General features: G+C 34.7%; 1 protein-coding gene across 10 annotated transcripts in view; it reads left to right on the top strand.

The window, feature by feature from the left end:
- Positions 1–26,528, top strand: part of blow (blown fuse) — a 65,948-nt gene that overhangs the window by 22,887 nt on the left and 16,533 nt on the right. For 3 of the 10 annotated variants that reach the window (XM_067774279.1, XM_067774280.1, XM_067774278.1), the window contains exon 2: positions 15,986–16,518. The exons of 1 other annotated variant lie outside the window; for it this stretch is intronic. In XM_067774279.1, the coding sequence (XP_067630380.1) occupies positions 16,467–16,518 (52 nt within the window). In that variant the 5' untranslated portion in view covers positions 15,986–16,466. Of the gene's footprint in view, positions 1–2,537; positions 2,863–12,142; positions 12,469–12,493; positions 12,722–15,245; positions 15,269–15,756; positions 15,896–15,967; positions 16,519–26,528 lie in introns of those variants that run through there. 6 more of the 10 variants (XM_067774282.1, XM_067774285.1, XM_067774283.1 and 3 more) reach the window with 6 other exon arrangements.

Genomic DNA, 26,528 nt, shown 5'->3' with positions numbered 1-26,528 from the left:
TATCAGCGAAACTCGTTAATATAAGCAAAAACAACCCATGAACTCTCACTGAATCTATTCGATGCACAAATCTGTCGCTTTTAGGCGCTGAAGGATGATACCCTGGTTCACATTCTCTCCCGTATATGGTACTTCAATACATCATCAGCAGTAAGAGGGTAAAAATTGGGGCTCTTGTTTACAATCGATTATTCGGCTAATCGAGTTGTCGTTTAATCTACTAGCAATTTTTGCATCGATTTCATATCGACTAGCTAGTATTCAATTTCTATATAGCATGCAATCGACTAACTGTCAGTATTTGAATATTGTCGAGTCCATAAATATATTTTTTTTCATCATAATATACATATATAAATTTTGTATCAAGTTGTTTGTCCGCGTTGGACTCCAAACTCTTTAACCGGTTCTAATCAAATTTTCACACCGTGTGCAGTTTGATCCAACTTGAAAGATAGGATAGCGTTCCTGTGAAGTTACTTTGCGAGAAGTGGACCAGGGTCCGATCTTTTCGAACAAATTCTATTAACGGTTCGATTTGTCTGAAATTTGGTATATAGGTAGCCCCTTTGCCTAAATGAGTATGACGATACTTTTTTCCGCGAAATGGAGCAGAGAACTACTGAGACTGAGCTGGGGCTGGGAAAAAGGGATGGAGAAGAACTAGAGAAAAAAGAAAAGAGGGAAGAAGAAAGAGATGGAGTTAAGCGACGAAAGAGGTAGGTATAGATCGACCGGAAAAGAAGTGAGGAAAATGCGGAAAGGGAGAAAGAGACGCAGAAAAAGAGAAAGGCAAAGGAAAGAGTGAACAAAAAGATAAGGAAAAGGGGAAGAGAGGGGAAGGGATAGTAAGAAGTAAAAGCTGCTTAAAATATATACAGATAGACCAAAGCTAGAGCAGAACAACGTCTGTCGGGGCTGCTTGTTGAAAAATAAAATTTAAGAATTTTATAAAATAAATTTTTTGTCAACAAGTAAAGGTGTCTAAGTTCTGATGTAACCGAATATTATATACTCAGAGTGTGCTTCAATTGTACATTTCATTTCAGATAAATAACTTTTCTACATAACACGTGGCACCGCCCGTTAAAAAAAAATTCTCCCCATTTCATATTTTCATATTTCATATCTTTATTAAGTCAAATGGTAACAACCTTACTGACTAGATTACAGGTTAACTTAGTACTAGTTTAACAATTTTAAAGTAAGATTTACTGAGATAAGTAATAGGACTCAATGCGTGCCTTAAACAGAGACCTTGGCATGGCAAAGTCCAGGTCAAGGCTTCTGGATAGGCGATTAAATTCTACAAGACCTCTTATAAGAGGTGCGAAACTGAAGTAATTCGAACGCAGCACTTCAACGCGGAATGTACTGTGAAAGCGAAGAGCTCTGTTAGGGACATTGAAATTCAACTGCCCAAGTAGTTCTGAGCAGTCAATGGCACCGGATATTATGTCAAAAATAAACATTACGTTTTGAACAAGACGTCTAACTTCAAGTGCCAAGACATTGATAAGCATGCATCTTGCATTGTAGGGTGGCAGGGGATTAACAAAGTGCAGAGGTTGAAGAGCAAATCGTATGAACTTGTGCTGACTTCTTTCAATTCTTAAAGAGTGTGAGGAGTATATGGGATTCCAGATGACATTGTATTAGATTTTCCTAGTATATGGGTCCTTGAAATCCTTGGCATATCGTCGCAAGAAAGCTAAGTTGGTATAAGCCTTTGGTATGAGAAAGTTTACATGATTACAAAAAGTAAAAGGTGAGTCAAAAATTACGCCAAGATCGCGAAACTCATTAATTGACGCAAGAGTTACATTTGAAATCGAGTACGCGAATGAAACCACATTCGTAGACTTAGTATACGTCATGTGGCAGCATTTACTAATATTGAGTCGCAGATTATTTTGACAGGCCCAATTATTTATAGCATTCAGATCTTCTTGCAGACGCAATGCATCAGAAGTACAGGAGATTCTCCGAAAGAGTTTTAAGTCGTCAGCATAAAGCAAATAATTCGAATAGTTTATGCATGAGCCAACATCATTAATAAACATTAAGAACAAAATAGGACCAAGGATGCTACCTTGTGGTACACCCGAAGTTGCTGAGAATTCATAAGACTTAGTTCTCTCGATTTCAACAAAAGATCTATTTTCCAAATAGGACTTCAGCCACGACAGAAAGCTTGAGTGAAAGCCCATGTTTTCAAGTTTCCACAGAAGTAATTTGTGCGAAACTGTGTCAAAAGCCTTGGAAAAATCCGTATATATGGTGTCAACTTGACATCCATCCTTAAACGCAGAGACACAAAACTGACAGAAAACAGCCAGATTTGTAGCAGTCGAACGTCCCGCAATGAAACCATGCTGACATGGATCGACTATTTTATTTATAGCGAATGATACTTTGTTTTTAACTACCTTTTCAAAAAGTTTTGAACATGTTGACAGTTTGGATATTGGCCTATAATTCTTTACTTCATTTTTATTGCCTGACTTGAAGATAGGAGTGATAGACACCAGCTTCCAGCGATCAACAAAAACTCCAGACGATAGCGAAATATTGAAAATGTGGCACTGTGGCACACAAAGAGAAATACTACACTTCTTAAATAAAAAAGAGGACAATCGATCAATATCATTTTTGATTGAGGTCTGTAAGGAGGATATACCCAAGATAATATCGGTCTCAGACAAGGACAGAGACCCAAAGTCTAAAGGTTTGGGGCTATCAGTAAGATACCTGTTATCAAGGTTATCGGCCTCAACAACAAACGTAGATTTGAAAAAATCAGCAAAAAGATTTGCCGAATCGACCAAACTGTTGGAGCAAATGTCATTAAATTTGACACAGGTAGGTATATTAGAACAACCTTGCTTTGAACGAACATAGTTCCAAAAAGATTTCCTCTTCTAATAAAACTTGATAAGTGAAATATCACCGATTCAAAACTATTTTTTGCTAAGTTATAGCTTATTATTCTAGTCTACGACCCTTTTCAACTTGTTTTATATCTAAGTTGCCGTAGTCTTTAACCGATCCCGTCCATTTTTACTAGAAATATATTCTGCTATAAGGAAAATATGTGTACACAATTTCATTACGATATGTTAATTTTTCTTCGAGTTATGGCTGTTGTTGTTGTTGTTGTAGCGATAAAGTTGCTCCCCGAAGGCTTTGGGGAGTGTCATCGATGTGATGGTCCTTTGCCGGATACAAATCCGGTACGCTCCGGTACCATAGCACCATTAAGGTACTAGCCCGACCATCTCGGGAACGATTTATGTGGCCACATTAAACCTTCAGGCCATTCCCTCCCTCCCTACCCCCAAGTTCCATGAGGAGCTTGGGGTCACCAGAGCCTCGTCTGTTAGTGAAACAGGATTCGCCGCGGATAGGTGAGGTTGACAATTGGGTTTGGAGAAGCTATATATTGCGCTGGCAACCTGAAGGGTTGCGCTACACAGCCCCTTGAATTCGAGTTATGGCTCCCGAAGCATAGAAAATTGCTTAGTCATAAAAGTGGCGGTGCCACACCCATTTTCAAAAATTTTAGTGTTTTCCAATTTAATGTTATAATTCAATTTACAAAGTAAAATTCTATTGATACAAAGCTCTTTTTCGCTAAGATATAGTTTATTATTTTCGTCTACGACCCTTTTAAAAATCTTTTATATAAAAGTGGGCATGGCCTTTTGCCGATCTCGTCCATTTTTTGTAGAAATATTTCCTGCTATATTGGAAATTTGTGTACCCAATTTTATTACGATCCGTTAATTTTTCTTCGAGTTATGGCTCCCGAAACATAGAAAATTGCTTAGTCATAAAAGGGGTGGTTCCACGCCCATTTTTCAAAATTTGAAGTTTTTCCTATTTACTGTTATAAATCCACTTGGGATATGAAATACCATTGATATAAAGCTCTTTTTTGATAGGTGTATATATATAGGTTATTTTATTCGTCCACGTCTCTTTTAAAAATCTTGTATATAAAAGTGGGCGTGGTCCTTAGCTGATTTCGTTAATTTTTCGTCAAAGCATTCCTTATAGTACAGGCAACCTCTCTGCCGAATTTTGTTACGATAGGTTTGATGATTTTTGATTCATGATTAATAATATTTGTAAAATTGATTTTATCACAAGTGGTTGGTGCTACGCCCATTTAAAAATTGTTTTTCAAATTTTTATCAAGAGTCTCAATATCAGTCCATACGTCAAATTTCAACATTCTGGGTGTATTATTTACTAAATAATCAGGTTTTTTGTGTTTTCCAAAATGTTATATATACAAAAAGTGGGCGTGGTTATCATCCGATTTCGGTCATTTTCAATACCAATCTATTCTGGGTCTTTCTTTTTTGGTTCCTGAGTATAACAGCTAAAGTCATATTTCAGAGGTCCTTTGGGGAGCGTTTTAATTGTTTAAATCGTTATCAGAAATCAAAGTATTGCGATGCCCTGGAAATGTTAACGTAAGATGCAAGTAAATATGTTTCATTTTATTTAATTTACTGATATTCAAAGTAGAGTTCTAAAACAGAAAAAAATTTATTTAGTGGCATAACAGCTAAAGTTATATAAGTATTCGAAAATCGCAAACAAATGTTCTGTAAAAAAGTCAAACTGCTTATTTTGTTTTATATCTTATAATTAATTAATTTTACTTAGAAAATCAAATACAAAATATTTCCATACATCTAGCGTACTAATTTTAGTTTCAGCTCAATGAAATCTGCAACAAAATCAGTAGGCAAAAATAAGGGATTGATTCCCATTGTCGTGGTATTTGTTCTGATTCAGTTACAACCGATATGACTGAGACATCATAATCATAGATTGTTCTTCGAAATGAAGGCCAACATTACAAAATATGTAAGCTGCAGATGATTTAAAATAACTTCACAACGTCTTTACGAAACGTAAAACTCATAAATAAATTATAAATAAAGACTATTCGAATAGTCGCATCTGACACTAATCGAATGCAGACCACTACTCGATTAGTGACAACTTTTGCTAATCGACTAATCGATTATCAAGAGCTCTTGCAAAAATACAAAGCTAAAGAAAAAATATCAAAACTGAGGGAATAATTATTTTTGTTTGAAGCACCTCGGTAGCCTAATGAAACAGTACTAGGCATTTAATAAAAAGCATGTGCTGTTAAAAATAAATAACATTAACAAACAGGGACAGAAAATAATACTTTTTTTTTCGGAGTCGAAAAAGTCCCGGTCAAAAAATTGTCCTAGGTGAAAATGTTTGAGTTCCCAGGTATCCCTATAGCAGTATCATGTCGAATCATGCATCCTTTTTATTTTTCGAACCTTTTCCATAAAAGTCCACATATAAAAGTAAAATCTGTATTTTTATTTTTTGAGTTCAATAGAACTAGTTACACTCCAACTTTTAAAAATAAAAGTCCCGGAATAAAAGTTAAATCAAGACTTTTATTTTTTAAGGCCGAAATAAAAGTCCCGGCTTATCCGAAATAAATTTTTTTTTAATTCTTATAAGACGTTTCTTTGCTATCATGCGGGACTTTTATTTCGGCCTTAAAAAATAAAAGTCTTGATTCAACTTTTATTTCCGGACTTTTATTTTTAAAAGTCCGAGTGTAACTAGTTCTATTGGACTCAAAAAATAAAAATCCGAAAATAATTTTTATCTTGATCCAAATATATTTAAAGTCCAAAATTAATAGTTTTGCAAGGACTTATATTATAAAAGGAATAACAGTTTCAGCGCCTGTTAACAAATTATATTGCCAAAAATGTTGTTTAGTATTCATTATATAATTTTTCCATTGTTTACATTTTTTTTTCCAAAATCTTTGTTTTATAACATTTCCATAAATGTGCCGGTGCAATGCATTATTGAATAATTTTATTCATATCACAATTAAATGTCGGAATATTAAGATTGATGACGTTCATCTCCAGTTTATTGTGCTGCCATAATAACAACGTCAAACAATATGAATCATGCAAAAATAAGAAAAAAAAACAAGTAAGGAAGGCTAAGTTCGGGTGTAACCGAACATTACATACTCAGCTGAGAGCTTTGGAGACAAATGTTGGAGTTGAATGTTGACATAATTTACTTATATACTGTAAAGATATTCAATTTTCTGTTAAAATTTGACTTTTAAAATTTTTTTTCTTAAGCGGGCGTGTTCGTCATCTGATTTTGCAAATTTTTATTTAGAACACATATAGTAATAGGAGTAATGTTCCTGCCAAATGTCATCATGATATCTTCAACGACTGCCAAATTACAGCTTGCAAAACTTTTAATTACCTTCTTTTAAAAGTGGGCGCTGTCACGCCCATTGCCCAAACTTTTGCTAATTTTCTATTCTGCGTCATAAGGTCAACCCACCTACCAAGTTTCATCGCTTTATCGGTCTTTGGTAATGAATCATCACACTTTTTCTGTTCTGGGCGTGGTTATAATCCGATTTCGCTCATTTTAAATAGCGATCTGAGATGAGTGCCCAGGAACTTAACATACCAAATTTCTTTAAGATACCTCAAAATTTACTCAAGTTATCGTCTTTACGGACAGACGGACGGATGGACATGGCTAAATGAATTTATTTTTTCGCTCAGATCATATATATGATATATGCTTGCAACTTTATAAAAATTATTTTGACTTATTTATCATTTTGCATAAATTCTGACTAAAGGCGATCGCACACAGAATCAATTAATTGAGGTCATTGAGTGTCATGCATAATAAGCGAGCAATTGCTCACACTCGAGTTCTGAAGTGAAAGATGCGTAAACGAAGAATCCATCTTTTACTCAGTTACTCGAGTCTGAGCAAATTCTCGCTTTTTATGCATAAGGTCCATTAGTATGTGAATTTAATTCATTTAAATTAGTTTTTAATTAATGCGGAGCTTATTACCACCGTTCAACAAGTATATGAGTAAGTTATAAAAAATTAAGGCTGTATAAAAATTACAATATATATTACTACTTGCCACCATTGAGGGGCTTCGCACTCAATCAAGTTGAATGCGATGCATGAGTCATCAATTCATGCTTAGTGCCACCAACTAAACGATTTTTTCTTGCAATTGTTTGAAAAGTTGACTGGTTCATGATAAATGTTGGTTGAGTATATACAAGTTGGCTTTTAACTGAGTGTAAAAAAAAACAAGTAAGAAAGGCTAAGTTCGGGTGTAACCGAACATTACATACTCAGTTGAGAGCTATGGAGACAAAATAAGGGAAAAGCACCATGTAGGAAAATGAAACTAGGGTAACCCTGGAATGTGTTTGTATGACATGTGTATCAAATGGAAGGTATTAAAGAGTATTTTAAAAGGGAGTGGCCCTTAGTTCTATTGATGGGCGCCTTTTCGAGATATCGCCATAAAGGTGGACCAGGGGTGACTCTAGAATTTGTTTCTACGATATGTGTATTAAATTAAAGGTATTCTGAGGGTTTTAAAAGGGAGTGGCCCTTAGTTGTATATGTGAAGGCGTTTTCGAGATATCGACCAAAATGTGGACCAGGGTGACCCAGAACATCATCTGTCGCGTACCGCTAATTTATTTATATATGTAAAACTACGGACAGTATTCCAGCCAAGATTCCAAGGGCTTTTGATTTCGCCCTGCAGAACTTTTTCATTTTCTTTTACTTAATATGGTAGGTGTCACACCCATTTTACAAAGTTTTTTTCTAAAGTTAAATTTTGCGTCAATAAACCAATCCAATTACGTTTCATTCCTTTTTTCGTATTTGGTATAGAATTGTGGCATTTTTTTCATTTTTCGTAATTTTCGATATCGAATAAGAAGTGGGGGTGGTCATAGTGGGATTTCGGCCATTTTTTATACCAATACAAAGTGCGTTCAGATAAGTACGTGGACTGAGTTTAGTAAAGATATATCGATTTTTGCTCAAGTTATCGTGTAAACGGCCGAGCGGAAGGACAGGGGGTCGACTGTGTATAAAAACTGGGCGTGGCTTCAACCGATTTCGCCAATTTTCACAGAAAACAGTTATCGTCATAGAATGTATGCCCCTACCAAATTTCACAAGGATTGGTAAAGTTTTTTTCGACTTATGGCATTAAAAGTATCCTAGACAAATTAAATGAAAAAGGGCGGAGCCACGCACATTTTGAAATTTTCTTTTATTTTTGTATTTTGTTGCACCATATCATTACTGGAGTTGAATATTGACATAATTTACTTATATACTGTAAAGATATTAAATTTTTAAAATTTGACTTTAAAAAAAATTTTTTTTTAAAGTGGGCGTGGTCGTTCTCCGATTTTGCTAATTTTTATTAAGCATATATATAGTAATAGGATAACGTTCCTGCCTAATTTCATCATGATATCTTCAACGACTGCCACATTACGGCTTGCAAAACTTTTAAATTACCTTCTTTCAAAAGTGGGCGGTGCCACGCCCATTGTCCAAAATTTTACTTATTTTCTATTCTGCGTTATAAGTTCAACTCACCCACCAAGTTTCATCGCTTTATCTGTCTTTGGAAATGAATTATCGCACTTTTTGTGTTTTTCGAAATTTTCGATATCGAAAAAGTGGGCGTGGTAATGGTCCGATTTCGTTCATTTTAAATATCGATCTGAGATAAGTGCCCAGGAATCTACATACCAAATTTCATCAAGATACCTCCAAATTTACTCAAGTTATCGTGTTAACGGACGGACGGACGGACATGGCTCAAACAAATTTTTTTTCGATACTGATGATTTTGATATATGGAAGTCTATATCTATCTCCATTCCTTTATACCTGTACAACCAACTGCTATCCAATCAAAGTTAATATACTCTGTGAGCTCTGCTCAACTGAGTATAAAAATATTACCACACTACGATTGGATGGAAACATAATTTTGGCAATATAAGTAGTTAGTGGCATATAGCTAATATTATACATCCATACATATTCATGCACTATGAGCGGTAAATGGTATGCGGCATCGGCGCTTCGATGATTTAGGAGTTGTATGGAAAATGTGGTTAATAACATAATTATGTACATGAATTTGATTGTCATGGAGTGCACGATGTACTATAAGGTTAAATGTTCATATCGCAGGCTTTATAGTAAACAAATACAAAGAAAAAATTTCATATTTCGAGATTTTATTATACTCCAAAGTAGCCGTCTAGTGAGATAATGATCACGTATATAGAATACTTAACAGGCCAAAATTTACCGATATAGCTGTCTTTGAGTCTCATTTTTATAATGAAACTGTATGAAAAAGTAAAAATTCATTTGCGTTTTACAGGGTCGTCCCTCGGAAGTGATTTGGCAAACACTCCGAGTGTATTTCTGCCATGAAAATATTCAGTGAAAATTCATTTGCTTTGCAGATGCCGTTGAGAGTCGGCATAAAAATTTAGATCCCGTCCGTTTGTAGGGAAAATTAAAAGGAGCAAATTGGGAGAGAAGCTTGGCTTAGATCTCTTCAGAGGTAAATCGCGCCAAGTATTTATTTTTTGTACATAAGGGTGGTCCTAAAAAGATTAAATAACTGGGTCATTACAATCTCCCCCTTCAAATGCTACCCTGTAGAAAAAAATTATCAATTGCTAAACAAATCTAACTAATGTTGGCTATTTTTTTACGGGACTCCGGAAAATAACTCACTTCTTGCTAAATACACAAAGAGTCGGCATTAACTGGTTTGAAATTCACCGGAACCATTTTTACCTCCTTTATATAAGTTTCGTTAGATGTTTTGCGCCAAATTTCATACAAAACTGGGAAATCTTGTAATTCATTTTTGAGTAACTTCCCGGAGAGCTAGGTATTGAACTTTAGAACACCATGGCAATTTAACATGAGGGGAAAAGCTTTGCTGGGTGGTCCAGGAATCGTGAAAATTCTAAAAATTGTCCCAACTTGTAAATTTTGCTTTGGAGTTTTTATAGAACTTCTCGATAATTCAGATATCTGAAACTGCAAACTCAGATTTAAAAAATAAAAAATAAATATAAGGCGCGATAACCTCCGAAGAGATCTAAGGCCGAGCTTCTCTTCCAATTTGCGTCGTGCTCCTCTTAATTTTCCCTACAAATTGGCCGGACGGGACCTACATGATTTTATGCCGACTCCGAACGGCATCTGCAAGGCAGATGAGTTTTCACTGAGAGCTTTTCATGACAGAAGTCTTAAAATATACTACCGTAGGTCACCAAGGGGGGAAGTGGGATAAAAAGTTGTAGAAAATGGGTCACGTAGTTTGGGTACGTTCCCTAAGTACATAACCGATTTTCAGAGTACTTCTAGTACTGTGAGCACATACCTGTTTTCGATCACTTCTTTTCACAAGGTCATTCGTTTTGTTGCAGAAGTTTCCAAATTTTTAAGGTTTTATCCTCAAAATAAGTATAAAATAAAAAGTAAAAAAATTATTTAAGTTCGTAAAATGAACTCATAAACTTTTTTTGGAAATTTTTAAGTTTAATACCTTAAACTAATAACAATGCGCAATAAACAACAGAATTGTTAAAGATTGACCACACCGACGATCTTGGGTTCACGCCCCGGGCAAAGCAACATCAAAGTCTTAGAAACAAGTTTTTCCGAGTGGATTGCTGCCATGATAAGCTTTCAGTGAAAACTCATCTGTCTCGCAGATGCCGTTCGGCATAAAACAAGTAGGTTCCTTCCCGCCAATTTGAAGGAAAAATCAAAAGGGGTACGACGCAAATTGATAGAGAAGCTCGGCCTAAAATCTCTCCGGAGGTCATCGCGCCTTACATTTATTTAAATTTAATTTTTTTATTTAAAACTATACACTTTATAAAATTCCTCGATAAGTTAATTATCAACCTAAATACAAATTGAGAAAAGCATTTCGACTCCATTGAGTATCGATCATGGTTGAGATGCGGAATCTACGTTGAAGTGTTCATATATCGATATTCAAAGAAAACACAAACAGCATGATGTAATAATAAAGGTGATGCCAACAACATAACCTCACTTTTTCGGCAGCTCTAAATGCCAGTATTTACGTGTATTTCAAAAGTAATAAATTTGGATTGCTTAATTTTTCGTACAAATTCTGCAAAAATGTGTCTATAGTCTGTTAGGGAATACAAAGTTACGTTAATCTTTTTGGCTAAACAATTCTAGCAACGGCTTATATAGTTATAATATTTCTAAACGTATAGTAAAATCTACTACGATCGTAATAGAACTCAAAGACACTTCTGTATGATAGACAACCCTCTAAATTATGCATGCCGAACTTGTCAGAATAAGGGAAAACGTCAACGGGATGAGAACACCTGAATATTCATTTCATCATGCGCAAACAGCATGTTCGACTTTTCAAAATAGCTACAAAGTTTTCGAATTCGAAATGAAAGTTTTTCTTTTGCCAATAAAAAAACATTTTTCAATTTAGGATATTTTTTATTAACTCTTTTTTTAATGTTGTAAATAATAAAATTTAGGGAAAAAAATAAAACAAAATATCGTCTGTAAACGAAACACCCTTATGTACCTGTTTTATGTTATCATAAAGCAATTTTGCAATTTGTGAAAATTCAGTCAGTCGTGTAATAAAGTCGCACTGTACCATCGATCAAATCGAACAAGATTTCACTTTTAAGCTGCAATTACGAATTTGCTCCCAATAACTCACATTTGCACATACATAGGTACATACATACATATATGGCTATACATTTAAATGAACGGATAATAAAACGTGTTACTAACAAAAAAAATTGCATCATCAAGGGAAAGTGTTTACCGGTAAATTGTTTAGGTTTGAATTTTGAAAGTGTTTCATTTAAATTCGTTCCATTAAGCTTTTTCAAAAGATTTTAAATATTCGCTTCTTCCGTTTATATATCGGTGATTATTAAAATATATTTAAAAGTCACGGAAATAAAAAAAACAGAAATATTAATGTGAATACCAGGGTGAGCTTCACTTAGGCCTTTACATTAAGCGATACTACAGATATTAAACCCTAATGAATGAACCTTAAAAACCATACACTGACACTCGAGTACTTTATATAACTAGTTCACCAGTAACATCATTAAAATGACACAGTTACTATAATCCGCAAACGTAGTGGATCAACATAAAAAGTGCATGGAACTCCCATAAAACAAATATAGATGTTCTGCAAATAAACATAGGCGAATAGCTCTAGTCAACAAAGTAAAAAACAAAACAGAGACAAAGAATTGTACACACATCAGGCCAAATGACTATGAAATCACAGCAAGTGGAAGGGGCGATAAAAAAGAAACTATTTGAGGAAAAGAGTTCGAAGACCACAGCAAATACGATTGTGGTTACAACCGCAAATGCAACAACAGCTTAACAATGAGAATCATACAATTATAACTCGGCAACATAAGTAGATACTACAATAAACAGCACCAGCAATAAGAGCTGCCAATTACAATAATAAAACACGTACAAGTATAAAAAGAAAAATATTTATACAATAGCATAAAAAGATACTCAAATCGGATTCTGGCAATAGGCCAAAGCAATTGTAGCAATAGCAGCGATATTTCCAGTCACAGCATCGCCAACAACAAACAGCAACGATGAGATGGTGGACGCTGTGGGAGGTGAAAGTTATTAAAACTGCTGAGCTGCTTTTAGAACTCCATAATGCGGATGCACATCTACTTAGCTGGAGAGTGTGTGCCTTTTTATAACTTGCTGCGTATGTCACACAACTTTTAAATAAACATGTGTATGTAAATGTGGTGCCTCAACCAGCCCAGCAAGAAAATAAGATAGTGCACTATTATCTGTTAGATTCGTTTGGCCGACAAATAGTCACAGGCGGTTACTTCTACATTACTTACTACATAACCAGCTAGTAGTTAGTTAACTTATGTCAAGCAAGAGGTTAACAAGCGCAATACAAAGTTTTATAGCATCGTAGCTTCCACAACCCAATTTTCAACCTCAACTACGCGAGGGGAATCCTGTTACAAATATGAACGTATCATACACACATTAAGCAGGCGAGGCTATGGCGAACCCAAATTCCCCATGGATGGGATGGCCTAGAAGGTTTACTTACTTACTTAATTGGCGCTTAACCGTCTAAACGGTTATGGCCGTCCAACAGGGCGCGCCAGTCGCTCCGCTAACCGGCGCCAATTGGTTACACCAAGTGAGTTTAAATCGTTTTCCACCTGGTCCTTCCAACGGAGTGGGGGCCGCCTTCTACCTCTGCTTCCATAGGCGGGTTCCGATAGAAACACTTTCTTGGCCGGAGTATCATCTTTCATTCGCATAACATGGCCTAGCCAACGCAGCCGCTGCGTTTTAATTCGCTGGACTATGTTGATGTCTGCGTATAGCTCGTACAGCTCATTATTAAATCTTCTTCCATAAATCTTTCGAAGAACTTTTCTCTCGAACACTCCCAAAGCCGCTTCATCTGCTGTTGTCATGGTCCATGCTTCTGCCCCATATAGCAGGACGGGTACGATAAGTGACTTGTAGAGTATGATTTTCGTTCGCTGAGAGAGGACTGTACTTTTCAATTGCCTACCTAGTCCAAAGTAGAATTTATTGGCAAGATTGGTTCTTCGCTGGATTTCAGTGCTGATGTTGTTGCTAGTGTTGATGCTGGTTCCCAAATAAACGAAGTCTTTTACTATTTCGAAATTATGGCTACCAACAGTAGCGTGGTACTTCATCTTGTCCTCATTCACCATCAAACTCATCTTTACCGCTTCTTTTTCCAGTTTGGAGTAAGCAGAACTAACAGCGCAGGTGTTTAAGCCGATGATATCAATGTCATCAGCATATGCCAGTAATTGCACGCTTTTATAGAATATTGGTACCAGTGCGGTTAAGTTATGCAGCTAGTATAATTTTATCCAGAAATCGCACGATAGGGGGTCACCCTGTCTGAAACCTCGTTTGGTTTCGAACGGCTGGGAGAGGTCCTTCCCAATTCTGACTGAGCTGATGGTGTTGCTCAACGTCATTTTGCACAGCCGTATAAGTTTTGCGGGGAAACCAAATTCAGACATAGCGGCATATAGGCAGCTCCTTTTCGTGCTGTCGAAGGCGGCTTTAAAGTCGACGAAGAGGTGATGTGTGTCGATTCTCTTTTCATGGGTTTTTGGCACATTGTGAAAATCTGGTCGATGGTAGATTTACCAGGTCTGAAGCCGCACTGATAAGGTCCAATCAGCCGGTTCACGGTGGGCTTCGATCCTTCGCACAATACACTTGAAAGGACCTTATATGCGATATTAGGAAGGCTGATTCCACGATAGTTGGTGCATTCTGCAGTATCCCCCTTCTTGTGGACTGGGCAAAGAACACTTAGATTCCAATCGTCGGGCATGCACTCGTCCTCCCATATTTTGCTAAGAAGCTGCTTCATGGGCCTTACCAACTCCTCGCCGCCTTACTTGAATAGCTCCGCAGGCAATCCATCAACCCCAGGGCCTTGTTGTTTTTCAATCTGGTTATTGCTATTCTAACTTCGTCCGCGAAAAAGTAAAAATTTTCAAGTCGTTTTTTTTTTAATTTGAATACAGTTTGTTTTTATAATGTCCACAGTATCATTTCTTATAATTATTGTTCTTCATTGCATAATCTGCTGTCAAACTGTGAGTTGTTGATGACGCGCAAGTAGTGCAATTTACAGAAGTGAAATAACGCGTAGTTTAAAATTAAATAAAACTTTGTGGTGAAACAAAAGTTAAAATATTTTTTGGATATTTAAAATCTACACGTAATTATATTATTTTGTCAGTGTTCAAAAGTTTTTTGGTTGAGTATTTTTTACGAAATTATGAGTTTTTAATGTGTATTATTTTTTTGCTGCAAATATATAAAAGCGTGAAAAGAAAAGCCTGCCAAAAGTTTGAACCACGCTGAACCACAATAATTTTTGTATTTCTGCAGTAATTCAATATTATTAAATATAACTCAAATGATTCTTCATCCCCGTAGGTCCCCGTTTTGATATAATGACGATCACTAAGAGGGAGTTGTGTGAGGTGTGGGTTGCAGAACGTGGCCAAAAGCAAAAGGATGAAGCCGTTTTAGACCACGTATGTACTGTTTTAGGGAGGGAGTAAATAGAGACGAGGAATTGTATGATGAATGCTTCAGTAAAATTAGAATTTTTTTGATCAAAGCTTCGTATGAGATGGATTCAAGTGAATTACACCAAAGTTAATTTTCTTGGAAAGTTTGCTTCATGGCTTGAAGAAGATAAGAAATTTAAATATAGGTATGTTTAATTGTGAACAAAAGAACGATATAAGTGACAAAAAGTTGTACAGTCGAAAAAAATGTTTATTGAGATATTTATAAAAGGGGTTATAGCTTGTTGGGTTCCTGCCAAAAACACCCAACAACAGCAAATTTTTGAGAAATGCATATCTTACAATTCGATAGCACAATCCTTTACGTATGCCAGAATTTCTTGAAAAGACCTATTTCAATACATTTTTTAGTTGAGATACGTCTTTTCTAAATTGGGCCTGCTTTAAAAAAAACTTCTGGTGGTGGACATTTTGAAACGGCATTGTATGGAGACATACACTTCCTTTCCGAACTATTAAAAATCGAGTGGAATTATTTGAAAATACACAGCTAGGTATTTAAGGTACATTTTGGACCCTACTTAAACTTCCTTACTTGTTTTGTTGTGATTTTGTATGCGGCGTGTGGATTGAAAACGGCATGCGACAGATCGATTGCTTTTTAATGTAGTTGCCTTTGTTTTAACAACGCGGAGGAGAAGCAGCTGCAATTGCTGTACTTTGCAACGTGAAACAATCGTTGATTTGATTTTCATGCGGTCACACGACGGTGAAATTATCACGAGTGTTTTTATTGTTATCAAAAACAAAAAGTATAATAAATGAAAATTTAAGAATATATTTTTTTAAAGAACTGAAAAAGTTGTAAACATGTTTTTTAAAAGCTGTGTATTCTCTTTCAGAAAAACCTAATTCCTTCAGTATCTCAGGTGCGCAACCAAAGCAGCTGTGAAAACATAAAAATTTGTAAATAAAGTTGGATGCTAAAATCACCAGCAAAGTACATAATTCAAACAATTTATTTAAACAACCAAATGTAGAAAATTAAAAATAAAATAACAGTAATTCGGCATCACGCTTCGATGAAATACTTTTAGCACTAAAATGCTAATAATTAAAATTAGCAAATAATTTTTTGGAATCAAAAAATATATAGTGCAAAGTTTAATTTAAGAAGTGAATTGAAGACCGTCAATTAATTTACATCGAAAAATTTCTGCGTTGACGATCCGAGAGAAAAAAATGTGAAAATAATACAAACAAAAAGTCTTCACCTCCAACTGCGCGGCGTTGAATCTATGGCTTAATTATAGATGTGAAAAGTGTTTACTGGATACGAATATACAAAAAAAACTAATTTCAAGCTGCAACGTAAATTCAAAAATGGATTTAAAAAACCAAAGGGATACTAATGGCATCGAACAATTTCTGCGCGGTAAGTCACTCGAAGTACTTATTTGGTTGTTTTTTTTTTTTTTTGCTCAGTTTATCTAATTTCTCCTATCTCATTCGTTGTATTATTTCACGCCAGACTTCACTATGCAAATATTTACTATTTTTATACTCAGCGTGCTTTGTACACAGAGTATATTAACTTTGGTAACATAACGGTTGGCTGTGCAGGTATAAAGGAATCGAGATAGATATAGACTTCCATATATCAAAATCATCAGTATCGAAAAAAAAAACTTGATTAAGCCATGTCCGTGCGTCCGTCCGTCTGTCTGTATGTCGGTTAACACGATAACTTGAGCAAATATTGAGATATGTATCTCCGCCAAATTCGGTGTACGGGCTTATCTGGACCCAGAATAGATTGGTATTGAAAGTGAGTGAAATCGGATGATAACCATGCCCACTTTTTATATAATGGGCGCGGCACCGCTCACTTTTGATAAAATCGATTTTACAAATATTATTAATCATAAATCAAAAACCGTTAAACCTATCATAACAAAACTCAGCAGAGAGCTTGCATTTACTAAAAAGAATGATTCGAAGAAAAATCAACAAAATCGGTGAAGGACCACGCCCACTTTTATACAAAAGATTTTTAAAGGGGTCGTGGACGAATAAAATAAGCTATATATGTATTTGCAAAAAAGAGGTTTATATCAATGGTATTTTATTTAACAAGTCGATTTATAACAATAAATAGGAAAAATTTTAAATTTGTTGAAATAAGCGTGGCTCTGCCCCTCATATGGCTAAGCAATTTTCTATGTTTCCGGAGCCACGACGAAGAAAATTTAACATGTAATAAAATTGGGTGCACATATTGTCCTTATAGCAGGAAATATTTCTAGTAAAAATGAACGGGATCGTTTAAAAACCACGCCTACTTTTATATAAAAGAAGTTTAAAAGGGTCGTAGACTAGAATAATAAGATATGTCTCAGCGAAAAATAGTATGGTATCAATTATATTCCACTTACCAAGTTTTATTGTAAGAGGAAATTGGGAAACAATTTTTTTTAAATGTGCGGTGCCATGTGTTAATTAGAAATTTATCTGAAATGAACTGTACAATTGCAGTTCACGCTGAGTATATAATGTTCGATTACACACCGAACTTAGACACCCTTACTTGTTAATTTTGAATGCAGTGCCATATTAATAGTTTTATTTTATGTGTTATAGTTAACATTTTCACACTTGGGTGCTAGTTCTAATATCCTCCTAAATGACGCCCTAAATATCTACATAATGAATTTAAACATTTAAAGTTGGCCATTTAAAACTTGTTTCGCATATTTTCGAGGAGTAATAAAGAAAAGAAAATTTGCAGCTTTTGGGTTTTCAGAATAACCATTCATTGTTAAAAAGCTGGGTCCTGTGGCTTCTGATCGAAAATCTTTGTAGCTCATAGCTGGGAAATCTCCAGCTCATAGCTGGGGAAATGCAGCAAAATTATTATGCAGCTTTTCAGCCAACTTAAACTGATATTTGAAATGAGCTTAAGCGGCTCTTAACTTTAGTTATGGCCGATCTTTCAGTAGTGGCTTAAGCGAAGTTTAAACTATGTTTGCTTAAACTCTTCACTCCAGTTAAATTACACAGCACTTTTTTAGTCGGAGTTTATGGCCGCCTTTGAACAGGACTTTATGTACGGAAACGCTGATTTTTCATTATCTAGATCAGAGCTGCTCAACCCCTATACACTTAAAACACTTTTGTTTTTTTTTCGCCCTGAAGAATAGCACAGATACAAATTCACACTTTGAATATAAAAAAAAACTTTCATAGCACTCCTATATACCCTCACATATAAATTCGATTCATATAAATGTGCCTAAATTTCATATGAAATTGCAAAGAAAAAGCCCTTCCATATGACGCCAAGGCACTTCGGTATAATTTTCTTTTCGACTGCTTGCCATCTTTAAGCAAGAATTTAAAAATAGATAAACATTCAAGCCCTTATTCATTGGAAATGTGTTGCTATATTGAATTACTAATGCCCTGTTTTTCAGTACAAGTTCAATTCAGTTTGTCAGTTAAACTACGTTTAAACTTATTCTGTAACTTGTCGGTCTACTTTAACTGAAGTTCGAAATGGCATCGAATATACCAAACAAGCATTTGAGCTTGAGTACCATTAGAGCTCATGATGATAACTAGGCATACTTCTAATATCTCAAGAGTGGTTTCGAAACAGAGGCTTAACTCGAAAATCATTGCATACTCAGCAAAAGAGGGAATTTTTATAAAACAAAAAATGCTATTAACTACTTAAGCTGAAAAAATTTAATTCCCAACTTGTGGTTCTATAACTGGACTCCAATGTAAAACTCTATACCACAGTATTTTCACGAAAATAAAATAAAATAAAATATATATAATTAATTTATTTTTGATTAATTACGCTTCATTACTGCTGTCAACCAGGTGTTTATTTCTCACAATAAACAGATGGTGGTTTTGGAGGTACGGAGATTTTGTTTTCAACTCCACCTCAACTCGATATCCAATGTATCAACTGGAGAAATGTGTTGAATATTCATTTGAGAACTGTACATTTCTCAAAATCTCTCAAAGGTCGGAAAATAATTTAAGAATGACGTCTTAGGGAAGGTTTCGACGTTTCGACGAGATTCGCGAACTATACATTTTACAAAATTTCTCAAAGGTTGGATAGTGATTGAAGAATGAAGTTGGATATCAACTTGAGAACTATCTGATTTAAGAATAATTAAATAATAATGTTGGATATCACCTCCGGAACTAGATATATTTCTTTGGACAAATTTTATTTCCATGTTTGTTGGGTAAACAAAATCCAGCTGTTGCCGTATCTACAAATAATCTAGATAATAAAAAACCAATGTTGTCGCAGAAAAAAGCCTGACTGAAAAACTGCTTGGTAGTTTAACTGGAGTTTAAATTGGACTACAGTTTAAGCAAACTTAGTTTAAGTTTAGCCTAACCAACTGCTAAAAAACCGAGCCTAAAACATGTCACTTACAAGACTGCTGTAAAGAAAATTAAATGTAGAATGTCATAATATTTAGGAAGTTGGAAATAAAAAGTTTATAAGTTAAAACTACCAGAAGAAAGTTGGAAACTCACTGACTTATTAAAGTCCATTAAATGTTCCCTCTTTTTTTTAGCTTCGCTTACGCAATTAACACAGTCAACCGACAAATTCACAGATTAATTACAAACGAAGTAAAAGAGGTAATGAGGTCGTCCAACCTAAACTGTTGACAGTGGTCTTAAATTAAAAGAGACATAACAAATTAAAACTTTACTGGTACTGTTATATAAAATTGTAGTTAGCGTGAATATGTTGATATTGCGACATAAAAAGTAAAAGCTTCCAAAATAACGGTAATATCGCTCAAGTACAAAAACTCAAAGTTATAAAATAAAAAGTCGTTTTTAATAGCATATTATTAACCACAGACACGAAAGACAATGCATAACGCAATAAGAATCGTATTAGCAGCACAAAAATAAAACACACGAATAAAGGAATAAACTGAACAATAAAGAGAATAACGCAGAGCAGATAAAAAAAAGCCCACAAACATTGCTGATACCAATCAAGAAATTGCGGCAGACCACAAACAAATCTACATTTTTAAATATTAAATACGAGGGCTGTGATTTTTGTCTGTTAGTTTACTCCACAGAGTGCGATGTTTTAAATCCGACACTAAAAAAAAAAAGCAGTGAAGCCGATATTGTTCCGAATGATGCTGAAATTACCCGGTTAACACCAAATTGAACCCGAAAGCAATACTTAAATGATCCAAAGTTAACCCTGAAATTATACCGGAATAGCTCCGAACTCACCCTGAGATTATCTAAAACTGGTCCCAAACTAATACTTAAATAAACACGAAATAGTGCTAAAGTTATCTCGAACAATAATAATGCGTAGTAATAACTTACGCAATACACCTCCGAGGAGAATAAGGCCGAGCTTTTATTTCCTAAAAATGGGCTGGACGGGACCTACAGTTGTGTTCACAAAAATAGCAGTGCTTCATATGCATAGCAAAATGTCGTATAATTTTTGCAATTCAAATCAATTAAATGTGGTTTTTTGGTAATTGTAATAGAGCTAGAAGAAGATAAATAGTATACAATACTAGTTTACTCTGTCTTTTAAACACAATTTTTATGCTAAACTAGCTTTGCTTAACTTAACTTTAGTAGCTTTGTAACGCCCGAGATCGAATGAATGTTGCGTTATTTTTTCTGTTTTGTCTGTTGATAATTTAGTTTATTGTTCTGTAAATTGAATTGAATTTTGTACGCATATTTGGTGAAATTTTCGTTTAAAACATTTTATTATTATATCTTATTGTAATGCAAGTGGGTACACAATATTTTTGGTTTTTTCGTTCGGTGTAAAGATAAACAAATTTTTTGGGGTTCCAACTCTAGAGCAAGCAACACATATGTAGTTGGCCATGGGAAAAGCGTGGACTCTCTAAATTTAATCGTGCAACAGTAAGCGATTGGCCTTGTGCTTTGTTGATTGTAATTGCAAAAGCAAGGCGTACAGGAAACTGTAAGCGCTTAAAATTGAATGGAAAATCTGTAGGAATCATTGGGATCCGTGGTATGAGCACATCTTCACCTTTGCTTTTACCGCTGATGATTGTTGCCTCGATTACATTCGACATTAATTTCTTAACGCAAAGTCTGGTTCCATTGCACAATTTTGGTGAGCCTAAATTCCGAAGAAGCATGATTGGTGAGCCAATTTTCAAAGTTGATATATGCGCAGGCATTCCAGGTGGTTCTAAAGAGTTTAGAAATTCAATTGTATAATTCACAATTTGATCTCCATCTTTAACTGTGTCGATCGATTTATATTTCGTCACTTCACCAGAAATTTGGTTTTGAATGCGATCATTGATTTTGTTAATATGATCATTTCGGAGCTCGTTTGCATAACCAAAAAAAAAATTTCAATTTAAAATTCTTAATTCTGAAATATAGAAACCCTTCGTCTTGATCGAAGGAACCTATAGCCAAAATTTGGTGATGATTGAAGTGTGGGAAATACGTTTCCATAGCGAACACACACACAGAATTTGATTTTTATATATCGCTCATTTGCCGCAACGTTGCCATAACTCAAAAAACATGACTTTTGAGTTAATAACATATAAACATACCCAATATCATCATGATCTATGTTGTATAAAAAAATCTTCGTGATCAGTTAAAAATTTTACACGTGTGATAAAAATGAAAATATGCCTTTATATACGCAACATATGGCAGTTAAAATCTTTGAATGGCTCTCCTGGAAAATTGTGTTTTTTGAGTTATGACGACGTTGCAGCAAATGAGCGATATATAGATAAGAAATTCAGCCTGTTCACAAAAATAGCAGCACTATACGTAAATGAATAAAATGTACCAATTTCAGGTTCTGGCCATTATTTTAAGTTATTGGGTTAATATTTAGTAGCATGGCTATCGTTTTTGGTTACTGCTAGACATTTGTGTTGCACGGAGGCAATCAGATTCTTACACTTTTCAGTGGATATTGTAAACTAAGCTTGTCATATTTTTTCCCAAAGTTATTCGCCTCTTTAATGGCTAGCAGCTCTTACCATATTCCTCACTTGAATTAAACTCGGGTTATTGTGGCGGGCATTGTAGCGTGCTCCGCCTACCACACCGGATGCCCTGGGTTCAAACCCCGGGCAAAGCAACATCAAAAATTTTAGAAATAAGGTTTTTCAATTTGAAGAAAATTTTTCTAAGCGGGGTCGCCCCTCGGCAGTGTTTGGCAGGCGCTCCGGGTGTATTTCTGCCATGAAAAGCTCTCAATGAAAACTCATCTGCCTTGCAGATGCCGTTCAGGGTCGGCATAAAATCATGTAGGTCACGTCCAGCCAATTTGTAGGGAAAATCAAGAGGAGCACGACGCAAATTGGAAGAGAAGCTCGGCCTTAGATCTCTTCGGAGGTTATCGCGCCTTACATTTATTTTTTATTTATTTTTTTATTGTGCTGGTCGTTCCATAACTTGTACTTTCTTTTTGCTGAACCTTGATTTCACTCGCTTTCTGGCATGTTTTTCCATATTGTCCTGCAGATATATCCATCTGAGCTCCATGTTGTCTACAGCTTTTAGAACCACAGTTCCTCAAGGACATTTATGTAACTAAATTGATGACTCGGGAAATTTTTTAAATCAGGCTATAATATGGTATGAGGAATAGGGTCAGGTCATTTCTTATAATCGTACAGTAGCCCAAGCTGTTATTTAATTTCACTAAAGCTGATGATTGGTTTATGTTTGGGAGTGTTGAAAAACTTTCCGGTCAATGCAAACGTATGTTGCCCACGGTTGTTAACTTCTTTTTTCATTTTAGAGCATTGCGACTATTTGTAACTACATCCCGCAATTTTTTCTAATTCTTGGTACGATTTGAACATTTCTTGCATTTTATTTTATGACAGTTCGCATTGTAACGAATATAAAACTGCGTATAAATGTTCAGTATTTGTTTTTGGTCATTTTTACATACTGTTATAACAGGGTTTGTGAACGGTAAATAAAAAATTAAAGTGTGCGCTAGAATAATAATTTTAAAAGTTACTATGACTCATTCTGTCAAAGTAGAAGCTTTGCGCTATTTTTGTGAACACAACTGTACTTGTTTTACGCCGACTCCGAACGGAGTCTGCAAGTCAGATTAGTTTCGGGGAAGCTTTCCATTATTAACATGTATTTGGGTGGTGCCTTTAAAACCTCATACGGTTTTAGGGAGGTGGAACCTTTTCATGCCATAGGCCTTTGCATGTTTCACGAATTCTATCGTGTTCGCAATTTACTAAACTCACCTAAAAAAAATTGCTCGGCTTTTGATCTAATAGAGCTCAATCAGTGATTTTGGCAAGTTTAAGTGACTCCGTTAAATAAATATTTCACGAACGTAGCTGAATTGCATTGGAAGTAAGTAGCTAGGAGATCTTAAATCTACGTCCCTTATTTTAGCGGCGATAGGTTGGCGGAATAAGTTGAAAATTTTACATAATTAGTAGCTAATTAAATGTAAATTAAGTGCGAAAAAAAAAAATTTATAGCTTTACAAAATTTTTTTTTATGACATTCTGCGCTAAAATAAGACTGAAGTTAGCGAAACCAATCGACGAAAGGTTGGCGGAAGAAGTTGAAAATTTTACATAATGAGTACCTAATTTATTGCAAATTAATGCGAGAAAAAAAATTTATAGCTTTACAAAATTTTTTTTTATGACATTCTGCGCTAAAATAAGACTGAAGTTAGCGAAACCAATCGGCGAAAGGTTGGCGGAATAAGTTGAAAATTTTACATAATGAGTACCTAATTTACTGCAAATTAACTGCGAGAAAAAAAAATTTATAGCTTTACAAAATTTTTTTTTATGACATTCTGCGCTAAAATAAGACTGAAGTTAGCGAAACCAATCGGCGAAAAGTTGGCGGAAGAAGTTGAAAATTTTACATAATGAGTACCTAATTTATTGCAAATTAACAGCGAGAAAAAATATTTATAGCTTTACAAAAAATTTTTTTATGACATTCTGCACTAAAATAAGACTGAAGTTAGCGAAACCAATCGGCGAAGGGTTGGCGGAATAAGTTGAAAACTTTACATAATGAGTACCTAATTTATTGCAAATTAGCAGCGAGAAAAAAAATTTATAGCTTTATAAAATTTTTTTTTATGACATTCTGCGCTAAAATAAGACTGAAGTTAGCGAAACCAATCGACGAAAGGTTGGCGGAAGAAGTTGAAAATTTTACATAATGAGTACCTAATTTATTGCAAATTAACTGCGAGAAAAAAAATGTATAGCTTTACAAAAAAATTTTTTATGACATTCTGCGCTAAAATAAGACTGAAGTTAGCGAAACCAATCGGCGAAAAGTTGGCGGAAGAAGTTGAAAATTTTACATAATGAGTACCTAATTTATTGCAAATTAACAGCGAGAAAAAATATTTATAGCTTTACAAAAAATTTTTTTATGACATTCTGCACTAAAATAAGACTGAAGTTAGCGAAACCAATCGGCGAAGGGTTGGCGGAATAAGTTGAAAACTTTACATAATGAGTACCTAATTTATTGCAAATTAGCAGCGACAAAAAAATTTATAGCTTTATAAAATTTTTTTTTATGACATTCTGCGCTAAAATAAGACTGAAGTTAGCGAAACCAATCGGCGAAAAGTTGGCGGAAGAAGTTGAAAATTTTACATAATGAGTACCTAATTTATTGCAAATTAACAGCGAGAAAAAAAATTTATAGCTTTACAAAATTTTTTTTATGACATTTTGCGCTAAAATAAGACTGAAGTTAGCGAAACCAATCGGCGAAAAGTTGGCGGAAGAAGTTGAAAATTTTACATAATGAGTACCTGATTTATTGCAAATTAACAGCGAGAAAAAATATTTATAGCTTTACAAAAAATTTTTTTATGACATTCTGCGCTAAAATAAGACTGAAGTTAGCGAAACCAATCGGCGAAGGGTTGGCGGAATAAGTTGAAAACTTTACATAATGAGTACCTAATTTATTGCAAATTAACTGCGAGAAAAAAAAATGTATAGCTTTACAAAATTTTTTTTTATGACATTCTGCGCTAAAATAAGACTGAAGTTAGCGAAACCAATCGGCGAAAAGTTGGCGGAACAAGTTGAAAATTTTACATAATGAGTACCTAATTTATTGCAAATTAACAGCGAGAAAAAAAATTTATAGCTTTACAAAATTTTTTTTTATGACATTCTACGCTAAAATAAGACTGAAGTTAGCGAAACCAATCGGCGAAAAGTTGGCGGAAGAAGTTGAAAATTTTACATAATGAGTACCTAATTTATTGCAAATTAGCAGCGAGAAAAAAAATTTATAGCTTTACAAATTTTTTTTTTATGACATTCTGCGCTAAAATAAGACTGAAGTTAGCGAAACCAATCCGCGAAAGGTTGGCGGAAGAAGTTGAAAATTTTACATAATGAGTACCTAATTTATTGCAAATTAACTGCGAGAAAAAAAATGTATAGCTTTACAATTTTTTTTTAATGATATTTTGTGATCGATCTGCAGAGACGGCGGACATATCCTACTGGAAGGCGACGTAATCTGATGAGGGCACAACAGACCAATGGTCGCAGTGCAATCCTCTATAAATTTTCGATCTATCTGTGGTAGGGAAAGTTTTAACGTCCATAATGGAATTGTACCTTAAAGCAAAATCAATTTCTCGATGATAACAAATTGCACTGTGCAACAAGGTTATACGTAATTGATGAAACCAAAAGCAAAGAAAGTCTTATCCCTCGAATAACAAAACTCAATCACGGATTTTTTCCTATTCACTTTTACCTAAAACTTTTTTGACGTTCACTTTTACCTCAAAATTTACGTATGGTCTAAGAAAAAAATCGTAAAATTATTTTTATGACAAAACTTCGTTCTTATAATATAAGAAACCATATTATTTATATTCTTAAATTCTATGAATACGGTTTTGGAAGAGGTTTTCTTAAAATATACGCACTTTTCCTTAGTATACATGCACTTTTTTGGTTTAGTGTAACAATATAAGAGCAATATACGATAACATACAAATTCTTTAATAAGATCGAGCGTTACTGAAGTTTCTTTATGAATAGGGTTAACAAATTTATAAATATACAATAAAAATATAAGTGAAAACAATCCATGTTGGTTTTCTTTTCTTGTGGTTTTATCAATTACGGTGAGATGAACCCCCATTTTGACACACTGTGCTATAACTATTAAACCATAAAAGCCCAATTACATAGAACTTTGAAAACTTTGACATAAGTTGCGCTCCCATTGTTATACACAAAAAGTTTGTGGAATGTAAACCCGAGAAAAATTTTAAGCCATTTGCAAAAATGAAGCGTGCATCCGTCAATATTTTAACGAAAGTTTTATGTACACCGACCTTAAAAGTTA

The sequence above is a fragment of the Eurosta solidaginis genome, chromosome 3, assembly GCF_040869045.1.
Source record: "Eurosta solidaginis isolate ZX-2024a chromosome 3, ASM4086904v1, whole genome shotgun sequence".
NCBI classification, from domain to species: Eukaryota; Metazoa; Arthropoda; class Insecta; order Diptera; family Tephritidae; genus Eurosta; species Eurosta solidaginis.
Note: the sequence above shows the minus strand (reverse complement) of the source record. Positions and strands in the feature narration are given on the sequence as shown.